General features: G+C 27.7%; 1 protein-coding gene across 1 annotated transcript in view; it reads right to left on the bottom strand.

The window, feature by feature from the left end:
• Positions 1 to 1,167: 1,167 nt before the first annotated feature.
• LOC100199247 (vinculin) overlaps positions 1,168 to 12,423 on the bottom strand; it is a 30,854-nt gene continuing 19,598 nt past the window's right edge. Inside the window, exons 9-19 of the mRNA XM_065797987.1 lie at positions 12,255 to 12,417; positions 7,965 to 8,116; positions 7,631 to 7,870; positions 7,426 to 7,561; positions 7,184 to 7,275; positions 6,944 to 7,031; positions 6,330 to 6,478; positions 2,184 to 2,299; positions 1,975 to 2,110; positions 1,756 to 1,846; positions 1,168 to 1,678 (exon numbers count right to left, since the gene is read on the bottom strand). Coding sequence (XP_065654059.1) covers positions 1,518 to 1,678; positions 1,756 to 1,846; positions 1,975 to 2,110; positions 2,184 to 2,299; positions 6,330 to 6,478; positions 6,944 to 7,031; positions 7,184 to 7,275; positions 7,426 to 7,561; positions 7,631 to 7,870; positions 7,965 to 8,116; positions 12,255 to 12,417 — 1,524 coding nt within the window. The 3' untranslated portion in view covers positions 1,168 to 1,517. The remainder of the gene's footprint in view (positions 1,679 to 1,755; positions 1,847 to 1,974; positions 2,111 to 2,183; positions 2,300 to 6,329; positions 6,479 to 6,943; positions 7,032 to 7,183; positions 7,276 to 7,425; positions 7,562 to 7,630; positions 7,871 to 7,964; positions 8,117 to 12,254; positions 12,418 to 12,423) is intronic.

Genomic DNA, 12,423 nt, shown 5'->3' on the forward strand with positions numbered 1-12,423 from the left:
TTAAGCGGGGCGTAGCGATCTAAAATCAATGTTGTTTCAGTAATAAACGTTTGGAAACATGTGTTAGTATCATTGGACTTTATAACATCGTCCTAGTCAATTTTTGATAAATCAGATATAAAATTTTCTTTATTAAAGTTTATAAAACGTCTGCTATATAAATTGTTTATTGAAATTGGGACAAATACAAAATTGAAGCAATTGATCAGAAACAGAAGTTGTCAAATTTCCTGAAACAATTTCATCAGCTATTAAACTAGAGAAAATATTATCAATAATTGTAGCAGAGTGATCAGTAATTCTAGTCGGCATATTTATAAAAGGGCGAATATTATAAAAAGAAAAGAAGTTTAAAAAATCCGACATTTCAAAGTCATTATTTGATTGCATCAGATCAATATTATAATCACCAAATAAGAAAAAAGATTTATTTTCAGCAGTTATTTTTTGAAGTAAGACAGACATGATATTATTAAAAATAATAATATCTATGCAAGGGTGTCTTTAAATGCAACAATTGTTTAAGTAAAATATTTTTAAAAAAACAACAACAAAAAACATTAATTTATCAAATAGAAAACAATCAGTCAATCAATTAATTGAGATAACAATGAATAAAAGAAAAATATATCTACTTCTCTTTTATTCATTGTTATCTCAATTTTACTAACATTGCTTGGTGCAGCACCAATAACAAAAAAAAAAAAACTAAACAAACTATTTAACAAACAAAAACATGCCATAAGAATAATGTCCAACGCAGACCGTCTCTCTCATTCACAACCACTATTTATTAATCTAAAAATCTTAAATGTTTACCAAATAAATATATATCATCATTTAATTTTTATGTATAAAATCAATAACATTTACGGTGACTAAATGTCGAAATTCTTTTAACATTTCTTTTTTCCTACCAAACTTTTTTAAATATATTTTTGGAAGTAAATTGAATTTATGGGATTTGAATAAACATTTGGTTATTTTTAATTTCTTTATTAAAAAAAAAATTAAAAAAAGCAACGACAAAAATTAAAAAAGAGCATGGACTTTATCTGCATTTTTGCAAGGGAATAAAAAAACTTTTGCTATCAGTTTAGTTGAGTTGCAATTCAACTCTTAAGTATGCTGCTTATAGTACGAAGACGGTAATTATGAAAACAAATCTATAGAAAATCATCCTAGAAAAGGACGTTTATAAATAGTTCTAGAAAATTTGATACACAATTTCTAATAAACAAATTTAAAATTATATATAAAATAATAAAATCAAACAAAAGAAAAATCTAAAGAAAAAAACAAAAAAATAATTTCGAAAAGAAAGAGTTGTCGAATAAAACCTAAATTAAAGTAAAAACAAAAATATTTATAGTATACAATATAGTTAAAAAAAACACGCTAACTTGCGATTCTGTCTACTTTACTATTAAAAAATATTAAGTGTCTATGTTATGACACTAATGACTTGTTACACGTTACAAATCCGAAAAACGAATAGCTTTTATAATCAAAATTAACTAACGACTTCCTTCTTTTTTCCAACAAGCAACTTTACCATGGCCAGCGCGAATTTTTATTGTTGCAGACTCGCAATCTTTTACGACATACCTTGCAGAAGCCATAAGATTTTCAGCGCAACCCACTAACATCTCTGTTGCTTCGAGGTCCGCTTGAGGATCTAATAGAAAAAAAAGAAAGAAAAGAAATATAATATATTCAAACATCATTGTCCGGTTCCTATGAAGAAAATGGTACCGTTAGCGCCAAACATAGTAGCTTTAACTGTGGCAAGAATCTTTAACTGTGTTGCAATTGTTGGAATACGATCAATTGTCAGTTCCAATTCCTAATAAAGAATTTAAATGTTTTAACAAAAAAGCATACTTAAATAATTATTTTAGACAAAATTTCAGTTTACCTAACAACAAAATCAGTAATAATATTTGAGAAATAAAAAATAACGAATGTACTTACAGCCTTCATGCGCTTGTCAGGACAGTCCTTTGCTATTTCTCTGGCACGTTTAACAAGTTCTACACTAGCTCTAGCAACTCCTTTAGCTGTCTCAATCAACTCTCTTTTAGAATGAGTATTAAAATGATCTTCATCTCTAAAAAAACACAATTGATTGTAAGTAAAAGTTTTTTTAAAAGAAACTCTGAAACAAAACAAAACAAACTTACGTTATAAATTTAGACATTTTTGCAAAAAGCATAGCCATCTGACGTGCAGCTTGAATAAGAGAATTGCCTTCCTCTTCCCATTTGCTAGCTTCAACATGAAGTTGATGAGCAGCAACCTATATATATATACACATATATATACATATATATATACATATACATATATACATATATATATATACATATATATATACATATATATACATATATATACATATATATACATATATATACATATATATATATATATATATATTATATATATATATATATATATATATATATATATATATATATATATATATATATATATACATATATATATAAATATAAATATAAATATATATATATATACATATATATATATACATTAAGGTGGTTCTAAAAACAACTTTTTAGAACTACCTTAATGTTATATATATATATAACTTTTTTTTTTCTGCTGGCACCCCCTGAATATGTTGTATATAATTAAAAAAATGCTAGATTTAAGAAATTTTTGAATAAAAAATATTTTAAGGGGTTGCTACCGACCCTCGAACATTATATAGGTCCCTAATATTATTAAAAAAGTTTTTCAAAACTATGTCATTTTGGGTCTCAAATGAAGGGAAATTATATAAAAATTTTAAAAATATTAATCATTTTATAATTAAATTTTTATTTTAGATTTTAGTAAACAAAAAATTACGTTTTTTAACTAAAAATGAAAAATAGGGAATTTAACAAGATTTTTTGATTATAATTTTTTTTATCTATGTTTTTTTATAAAATGAATATTTTTTTTAAAATTTGTATATGATTTTGCTTCGTTTGAGACCCAACATGACATAATTTTGAAAAACTTTTTTTTTAATAATATTAGGGACCTATATAATGTTCGAGGGTCGGTAGCAACCCCTTAAAATATTTTTTATTCAAAAATTTCTTAAATCTAGCATTTTTTCAATTATATACAACATATTCAGGGGGTGCCAGCAGTCATTTTCAGAAAAAGTTGTTTTTAGAACCACCTTAATATACATACATACATACATACATACATACATACATACATACATACATACATACATACATATATATATATACATATAAATATATATATATATATACATATAAATATATATATATATATATATTTTTTTTTTTTTTCGAACATCGCATTAGCAATAAATTTGTAAAAATTTTAATAAAAATCACAATATTTTTTATTCTTGACATGTTTCGTAGTCTTACTACATTTTCAAAAGATTTAATTTACAATTAAAACTCTGGTAAATAAATTTAAAAAACTGAAGACAATACAGAGAAAAATTAACGGACAAATAAACTTGTTACAAACCAATTAAAAATTATATTACAAATTATGACAAAATAAACTTCCTAATATTAAAATATTAATAATAATAATAATATAATAAGTTAGATAGATAAATTTATAATATAATGAGATGTTTGTTTATTTAAAGAAGGATTTTCCCATTTAATATGAAGTGCTTCTTTTATTTTTAATTTGTTAATGGTAGAGGCAGTATCTAAAATCTGAAAGCAATCATAATTAGTTAGTGTTTTACAATTAATGGATGAATTTAAATGTTTAAAAATATGCGATTGCATGTCACTCGTAAGGTGCTCATTTATCCGTGTTGTCAAATGTCTGGAGGTTTCTCCAATATAACTGGCGTTACATCCAGAACAAGAAAATTTGTAGACAACGTTAGATTTAAGCATCTTAGAAAGTGGATCTTTTATGCAAAAATTGTTTTTTAATTTATCGGTTGTGAATATAAATTTAACTAATACATTTTTACAATACTTTTTAATAATTTTATCAATTTTAGTTTTAGTAAAATTTGAGTAAAATCCAATACACGGAAGCTTAAAATATCTTATATTAGTATTATCAACAGTATTTATAACAGGTGGATTAATTTTCTTTTCAACATATAATTTAATTTCAGTGTCGATAACTTTTTGCGGAAATTGATTATTTTTTAAAACTAAAGAAAGATTTTTTATATCCTCATCAAATCCAAACCACGTGTTGTTAATTTTATATGTTCGATCAATCAAGCAACGTATAAGACCAGTTTTGTAACATGAAGGGACAAAACTAAAGAAATTTTGTAAAAGACCCGTGTATGTTTTTTTGTGATAAATTGATGTAGAGAGTGAATTAGACTTATTAATAAGAACATCTAAAAATGGAATTTGGTTGTCTTTTTCTTTTTCCATAGTAAATCTTAAGTTTTGTGTTGTCTATTGAGATGTATAAAGAATTGTTGCGCTTCAAACTCTGAATTAAAAATTATGTCCATCCACATAACGTTTATAAAAATCGGTATGGAGGATGAGCAATTATTAACCCACGTTTGTTCATGAAAACCGATAAACATATTAGCTAAAATTGGTGCTAAAGGAGAACCCATTGCAACGCCATCTAATTGATCATAAAATTTTCCGTTAAATAAGAAATGAGAACCTGACGTTGAAATTTGAATTTTTTGAAATGAGTTTTAGAAAAATATTTTGAGCGAGTTTCATCTTTAAAAAACAATTCTGTTGCTATATTTATAGTTTCATTAAGTGGAATGTTAGTAAATAAGTTTTCAACATCATAAGAAACTATAAATTTGTTAGTTATGTCAACTTGTTTTAAATCTTCAACAAATGAAAATGAGTCAAAAGTGGTATAATGTTTTGGTAAATATGGAGATAATAAATCTGAAAGATGTTTAGCAAGTTTATAATTATATGTGCCAATTGTTGAAATAATTGGTCGAAAAGATGGTAGAGAAGAACCTTTACTAAGTTTGTGCATCTTAGGTAGAGCATAAATTCTTGCTGTTTGTGAACCAACAGGATAAATTTTTATTGTAAATGTCTTTTTCAAAACATTTAAGTTTTTTAAGTTTTCTAAGATACCCTTGTAAAGATACTTCTCTTTTTATAGTTGGATCATCTTTTAATTCTTTAAATTTAGTTTTATCACTTATAATATTACTAAGAGAATTTATATATAATTATTTTTCTCTGTATTGTCTTCAGTTTTTTAAATTTATTTACCAGAGTTTTAATTGTAAATTAAATCTTTTGAAAATGTAGTAAGATTACGAAACATTTCAAGAATAAAAAATATTGTGATTTCTATTAAAATTTATATATATATATATATATATATATATATATATATATATATGCATATATATATATATACATATATATATATATATATATGTATATATGCATATATATGTATATGTATATGTATATGTATATATATATATATATATATATATATATATATATATATATATATATATATGTATATATATATGTATATATGTATAAATATCAGGGATGCGGAGTCCCAAAAAGGAATCTGGATTTGAAAGTCAAAAAAAGATTACTTCATCCTAGTTTTTGGTATCCATGAGCTCTAAAAATATAAATAAGTTTATGGACTACTGATAGGAAAAAAATTAAGACTTTAAGGTTAGAGGAACAATCATTTTTTGAACCCGGAGTCCGTAGGTATAATGGCGGCAAGGACTCCGGGACTCCAGGACTCCCAGCTTAAAAACAATAAGTTTCAAGTCATTAAATCTCATGAATTTTTTTCTCATAGCAGATCATAAATCAACAAACACGTTTAGAGCTTCTGGACACTACTGACTTGGAAAAAGTAGAGATATAAAGCCAGAGTCCTTTTGGGACTCCGCATCCCTGATAAATATGCATATATACATACATATATATATATATATATATATATATATATATACACATATATCTATACATATATATATATTTATATATATATATATATATATATATATATATATATATATATATATATATATATATATATATATATATGTATATATATATAGATATATATATATATTTATATATATATATATATATATATATATATATATATATATATATATATATATATATATATATATATATATATATATATATATATATATATATATATGTACAGATATATGTATAGATATATGTATATATATATATATATATACATATATATATATATATATATATATATATATATAAAATAGAATTTACGGTATGCATACTGCATAACATAACTAGTAAAATAATTAGAAGAATGCTTACAGCCATTCGATTATCTGCATCTGGAACATTTTCCAAAATGGATCGCAATTCACGAGATTCATCAGCTTCTATTAATCCTTCAACAACTGGAAATGCAACTGGTGGTGGTGGACGCGCAGGTCCGAGATACTCTACCTCATGTTTATTAGCTAGATGTAATATATATATATTTTTTTTAATAATTCACCTCCCCAAAGCCGAGAAGGCCACTACAGATGAGGAGGCTACTTGTGGTTATCACCCTCTCTTAACTCTATAACTCCGAAACACGAACCTTGACGAACAAAGCCGCTGCGCGGAGAAACAAGTTGAGCGCGGTACTACCAGGGACGTGGTGGGAATCCAACTCGGAACCTTTCGCTTATGAAGCGAGCGCTCTACCACTACACCACTACCGCATTTATATATATATATATATATATATATATATATATATATATATATATATATATATATATATATATATATATATATATATATATACATGTATATTTGTGTATAATAATAAATAATAAACTCAATATTTTCACTTTAATTCTAGAATAAAACAAAAATATAAGTGTATAATGACTGAATAGTAAAAAAATTAAAATGCAAATCTTTAAGTAAATTACCAATTTTAATTTTAGCCATATCAGGTAAAGGAGGAAGAGGTGGGGCAGTGTCAAGTGCATTTTTGACCTCAACAATTCTTCCAATGAGCTAAATGTTTTGTGCATGATTTATAGAATTTTTATGTAAAATATGTGAAATAAAAAACAAAATAAAAAAAGATAACAAATCATTTGAAACAATAACAATTTAATAAAAATTAAATTAAAACAAGAATTAAAGTTCATAATGAAAAAACCTACCTCATCACCAGTGTTTTTAAACTCAATCTTAACTTGAACTGATTTTGGATTAAGAGCAACATTTTTAGTACATTGTACTAAAGGAGAACTGCCTAAACAAGGCATAAAATTTTTATGTATTGGCAATATTCAGGAAAAAATTTATAGTAATTTTTTTTAATGTGATATAAATTAAAAAGATTCGTAAAATGAATTGTGATAAAGAATTATGATGCTTTATTTAAAAAACTAGTGCTTAGTACTTTCCCGCAGTCGAGCAACAGAACTATTAACATTTTCTTGAAATTCTGGATCAAGAGAATTTTCAGCTTCTGCACTAGAAACTTGAATGACACGATTAGCCAAACGAACCATGTTACCACCTTTAGATACAACAACCTTTTTATAAAAAACAAAACAATAAATAAACTTGCATAGCTTTTTTTAAAAAAATAAAATCTAACTTACAGATGGGTTGAATTGCTCTAGTCCAACCATTGCATTTTCTTGCTCTTTTCGAATAGCAGCTTCACTCTCCTTCACAAAATCATAGGCATCAGTAGCAGTATCAACAAGAGCTGTTACTTCAGATGCTTTTTCAATCCAATGGTTTTTGAGGTTATCAAAATGAAGCTCTATAGTTGGATTCCCAGGGTTCAAAAGCAAGAGTTTACCTGCATGCGAGACTTGAGGAGTAATTTCTGCTAACTGGTTTGGTAAGAAATTTTAAAAATATACACACAAAAAAAAAATTTTAATTCAAAAAAAAAATTATTGTATATTGCTGTTAAAAATTACATACATCATTTGCAGCTGAGTGAATATTGTAAAACAGCTGCTTATTAGCGTGCTTGCCATGCACTGCAGTTTGCTCTGCACTCTCAATAATCTTACTTGTATGATATTCAAATGCGCCAGCTTTCTCTTCAAACTCTTGGTCACGATTTGGAGTATCTAAAAAAAGTGATTAAATTTCATTAACAACAATTAATTTTATTAATTTTTTTAGTGTGGGTTTTCATTAACAACAATTAATTTTATTAATTTGTTTAATGTGGGTTGGGGTAATATGGATAAAATTTTAGATATTTTTTTTTAATACAACTTTTTTTAGTTAATAACCACCATAAAAACTTTTGTTATTTTTCTTTACATGCAGGGTGTATACAATATCTTCACAATAAGTAAAATATAAATATATTTTAAAAAACTAACTAATCTTTTTTTAACAACACCTTTCATATATCCAAATATATGAAAGGTGTATATAATATATCCAAAAAACCCCACTGGTGGAGCAATATGGATACTCATATTATATTTGATACATATATCATGCTTATTGCTTTTCATGTATTTAAAAAGTCAACCCATGTCTAGCAGTTTTCTTTTTCTTACTGATACAGTCTTTTTTTCAGCTTTATTCTTTTCTTCTTCTTGCAACCTTGCGACAACACCTTGTGCTGTTAAAATTTCTCCCTTTTGGGGATGGACATGTGCTCTGTGTTTTTTGAATTTGCAAGTGCTGTCAGTGTAAGTTGACTTGGGCTAGGTGTAAGTACAGAATCAATTGCTCTCTGTAGGTTTTTAACAACATTTTTTTTGATAGACTCATCTACTTCCTAACGCTTTGGTTGCATACTCACTATCTCTTCAATTTGTCAACAGGGTAAAGACCACTACCATTAAAACCAGATTTCAGGAGTTTGCTATCTATCTGACTGACAAGAGCTTTTAGTAAATTTGAAAATACAGACTTGTCAACATTTTTACGTCTGCTTTCTCTTAACCAATTTTTAAGGTTTCTCTTCCAAAGGATTTCAATGGAGCAAAAAAACCAACATTTTGTTTGTTCATTATCTTTTCCAAATTATTTATATCCTGTTGTTAGCGAGGATTCCAAACTAGTAGTATAAGTGTGGTCTTACAAGTGATGGTTATAATACTTTCATGGTGCAAACATTCCATATTTCTAAAAGCTCCATTAATTACCCCCAAAATATGTTTTGCACTGTTTGCCGCCTTTATAATTTGATCGTGCCACTTTAACTTATTTTTTATAAGAATACCCAGATCTTTTTCTACTTCATTTCATATAGTTCTCTTTGTTCATTTTTATAAAATCATTCATAAAATATTTGAATTTTTTTTTTATTCGTAGTGCATAACTTTACATTTTTTTTTATTGAAACACATAAATCATATATCTGCCCATTGTTGCCTAGATATATTATCTTTTTGAAGCATCAATCTCTCTGATTTAATGTTAACTGAAGCAATTAATTTACTATAATCAAAATATAGTTTTAATGGAAATCTTGATGTATCTTGTTAAGGATTTGTAGAGGTAAACCTTTATCTCTACAAATCCTTTATAAAGCATCCTTTTACTGTATCTATCACTTCATGCTCTAAAAATTTTAGTTAATTAGTTTTTTTCCTTGCACACCAATGCTTTGGAACTCTGATATTCATTCCCACTCAAACAAACTACTACTATTCATGTCTTCTACCAACAGTTTCCTTGCTCTTTAACACTATTCTTTGTTTTTTAGTAGCTTTAAACTTAATAAAGGTTTCTAGCAGCATTTTTGGGAGTGAATTAGATAAAAAAAAAATTACACACTGATATTTATATATACAGTATCAGACAAAACGAGTGCAACCAAATAATGCTAATTTAAATTCTTTATATAAAAGTACTGCATTTTTCAATTTAGAGAAATAACTATGTAACTGTTTAGAGACAAAGTTCTTCAAGTTTTATTCATCACAAAGTTTATTATTTGTACATGAAAATTAATAAATTAATTAAAAGTATTAAAAAAAGTTGATTTCCTTCTCGACAAAACAAGTGCAACTCGACAAAATGTTGACCAAGCTGTATTTCTCTATCAATATTTCGTGGCGAATCCTTTGTTGTCTATCACAGCCTTGCATCTTTGAGGCATAGATTCGATCAGGTGATCAATGAAACTTTGTGGAATCGCTGCCCAGGCCTTTTGGATTTGTTCAAACAGTTGATCCTTATTACGAACACCTTCACGATTAATTCTGCGGTTGACGATCTCCTACAGATTCTTGATAGGGTTGAGATCCGGAGATTGAGGCGGCCAATCCATCACCGATAGGTGGTTGTCTTGAAACCACTGCTTGACTACTTTTGCAGTGTGTTTTGGATCGTTGTCTTGCTTAAAAACCCATTTTATTGGCATATTCCATTCAGCATGAGGTAACATAACATCTTTCAGGATATTTTAATACATGAAATGGTCCATTTTGTTAATTATTCCATTGTTTCGATGTATTGGACCTAGACCGTTAGCAGAAAAACACCCCCAGATCATTACATTGCCTCCACCATGCTTCACGGTCTTATTGCAGTAATGTAAATCAAGGCGTTTCCGGCCGGTCGACTTGGCCTGTTCAGTGTTGAACTTCGATTCATCACTGAACAGGTCAGTTCGCCATTTCTGCACGTTCCAGTCAATATGAGATGTAGCAAACAGGAGTCTTTTCTTCTGGTTTTTTAGTGAAATCAGCGGTTACTTTGCAGGGCGTCAAGAAAACAATCCGGCTTCAACAGCACGTCGTCTGATTGTTCGGTCCGATACAAGCAGCTCTAATTGCTTTTGTATCTCGACTGATGATATCCAGGGATCCTTCTTGACGGATCTGACGATCATAGAATCCTCTCTAGATGTGGTGGAACGCGGTCTTTCACCTTTGTTATCTGCTGAAAACTTGCCCGTAGAAGGATATTTGGAACATAATCTTGATACGGTCCATTTATTCACCCGATATTTATCACAAATACTTTTTAGTGACATTCCACTTATGTAATCGCCAATAATTTTCTTTCTTAGTTCCAATCCAAGACTGTCGGGAGTCATTTTTGCACTTGAAATCATAAAAGTAATAAAAATAAATAATCACGCTTCTCAAGGCTTACCGTGTTACATTTACCTTGTAATGAAACAATAATGCTCTGTGGAACACAACATCTTGGTTGGATGTGGACTGTATTGATGTAATGAAACACTTGTTGTATTTCACTTCTTGTATTGATGTTCTTCGATAAAACACTTTGAAAAAACTCACTTCAATAAACTGTCTTGATAATACTGACTGATTGACTTCCATATACTGACTGAATTACATGTCAATTTACATGTCTCTTATATAGTAAAATGAACCTGCGTGAACCTGTTCCGGAAGATTCTAGATGCTTCTTTTTGATGCTTCTGGATGCTTTTGATGCTTCTGGATGCGTCTGAATGTTTCTGGATATTTCTGGATGCTTGCAGATGCTTCTTCAAGAAATTTTTGGAAACTTCCTTTAATTATTAAAAAACTTCTGTGACGTTGACACAGACCAGACTTAAGAAAATGAAACAAACCAAAAAAATTGCAATTGTTTTGTCCGCTGCAAAACGGCACTTGTCAACAAAATTCTGCCTGTGTGCTGTCACCTGATTGCTCATTTCATGGCATGCTATGATTCCCGACTCCTGAGCTGTTTGCTGTGGTAGTATAGTTCGTTTCGTTTTAAAGACATGTAAAATTAGGAACACTTTTTAGCATTGTTCGATGTTGGTTGCAAATGTTTTGTCCAATACTGTATGTATATATATATATATATATATATATATATATATATATATATATATATATATATATATATATATATATATATATATATATATATATATACACTCTTTGAAATTCAATTTTTTGTTATTCGATAAAATATATGTAGAAATTAATGAATACAGCTAAGCATATAAACTAATGAATACAGCCTGGGATATGGCTTAGGCTGCATTAACATTAAGATATTATTTTACACTTTGTATCTTTAATTTGTGCAATATTTTAAATGTATGTTTATTTTGGTATGTGCATGTTGGTACACATAAAAAGTATAACATAAACTTTAATAAAAGATAAAATATATACAGGGTGTATCAGCTTTAATGCAAACTAAGCCATAGCCTTAGCTCTGGCTTTACTTGATCATACCAAGCCCCAGTCTAATATCAAACCTAGTCATTTACAAATAATAAACTTTTATATTTTTATTTTAAATTACCAATTGCAGCTTTTGCTGCTTTCTCAAGATGTTTAATTGGTGTCATAGTATCCATAAAACTATCAACAACACTGCGAACAGCTCCTGTTTGAAGTATAGTTTTAAGTTTCTCAAGTTCTCGCTTTAGTTGTTTAGCAATTTGTTGAGCTTCAGGTGTATTTCCCTTAAA

This window comes from Hydra vulgaris, chromosome 05 (assembly GCF_038396675.1).
Source record: "Hydra vulgaris chromosome 05, alternate assembly HydraT2T_AEP".
Taxonomy (NCBI): domain Eukaryota; kingdom Metazoa; phylum Cnidaria; class Hydrozoa; order Anthoathecata; family Hydridae; genus Hydra; species Hydra vulgaris.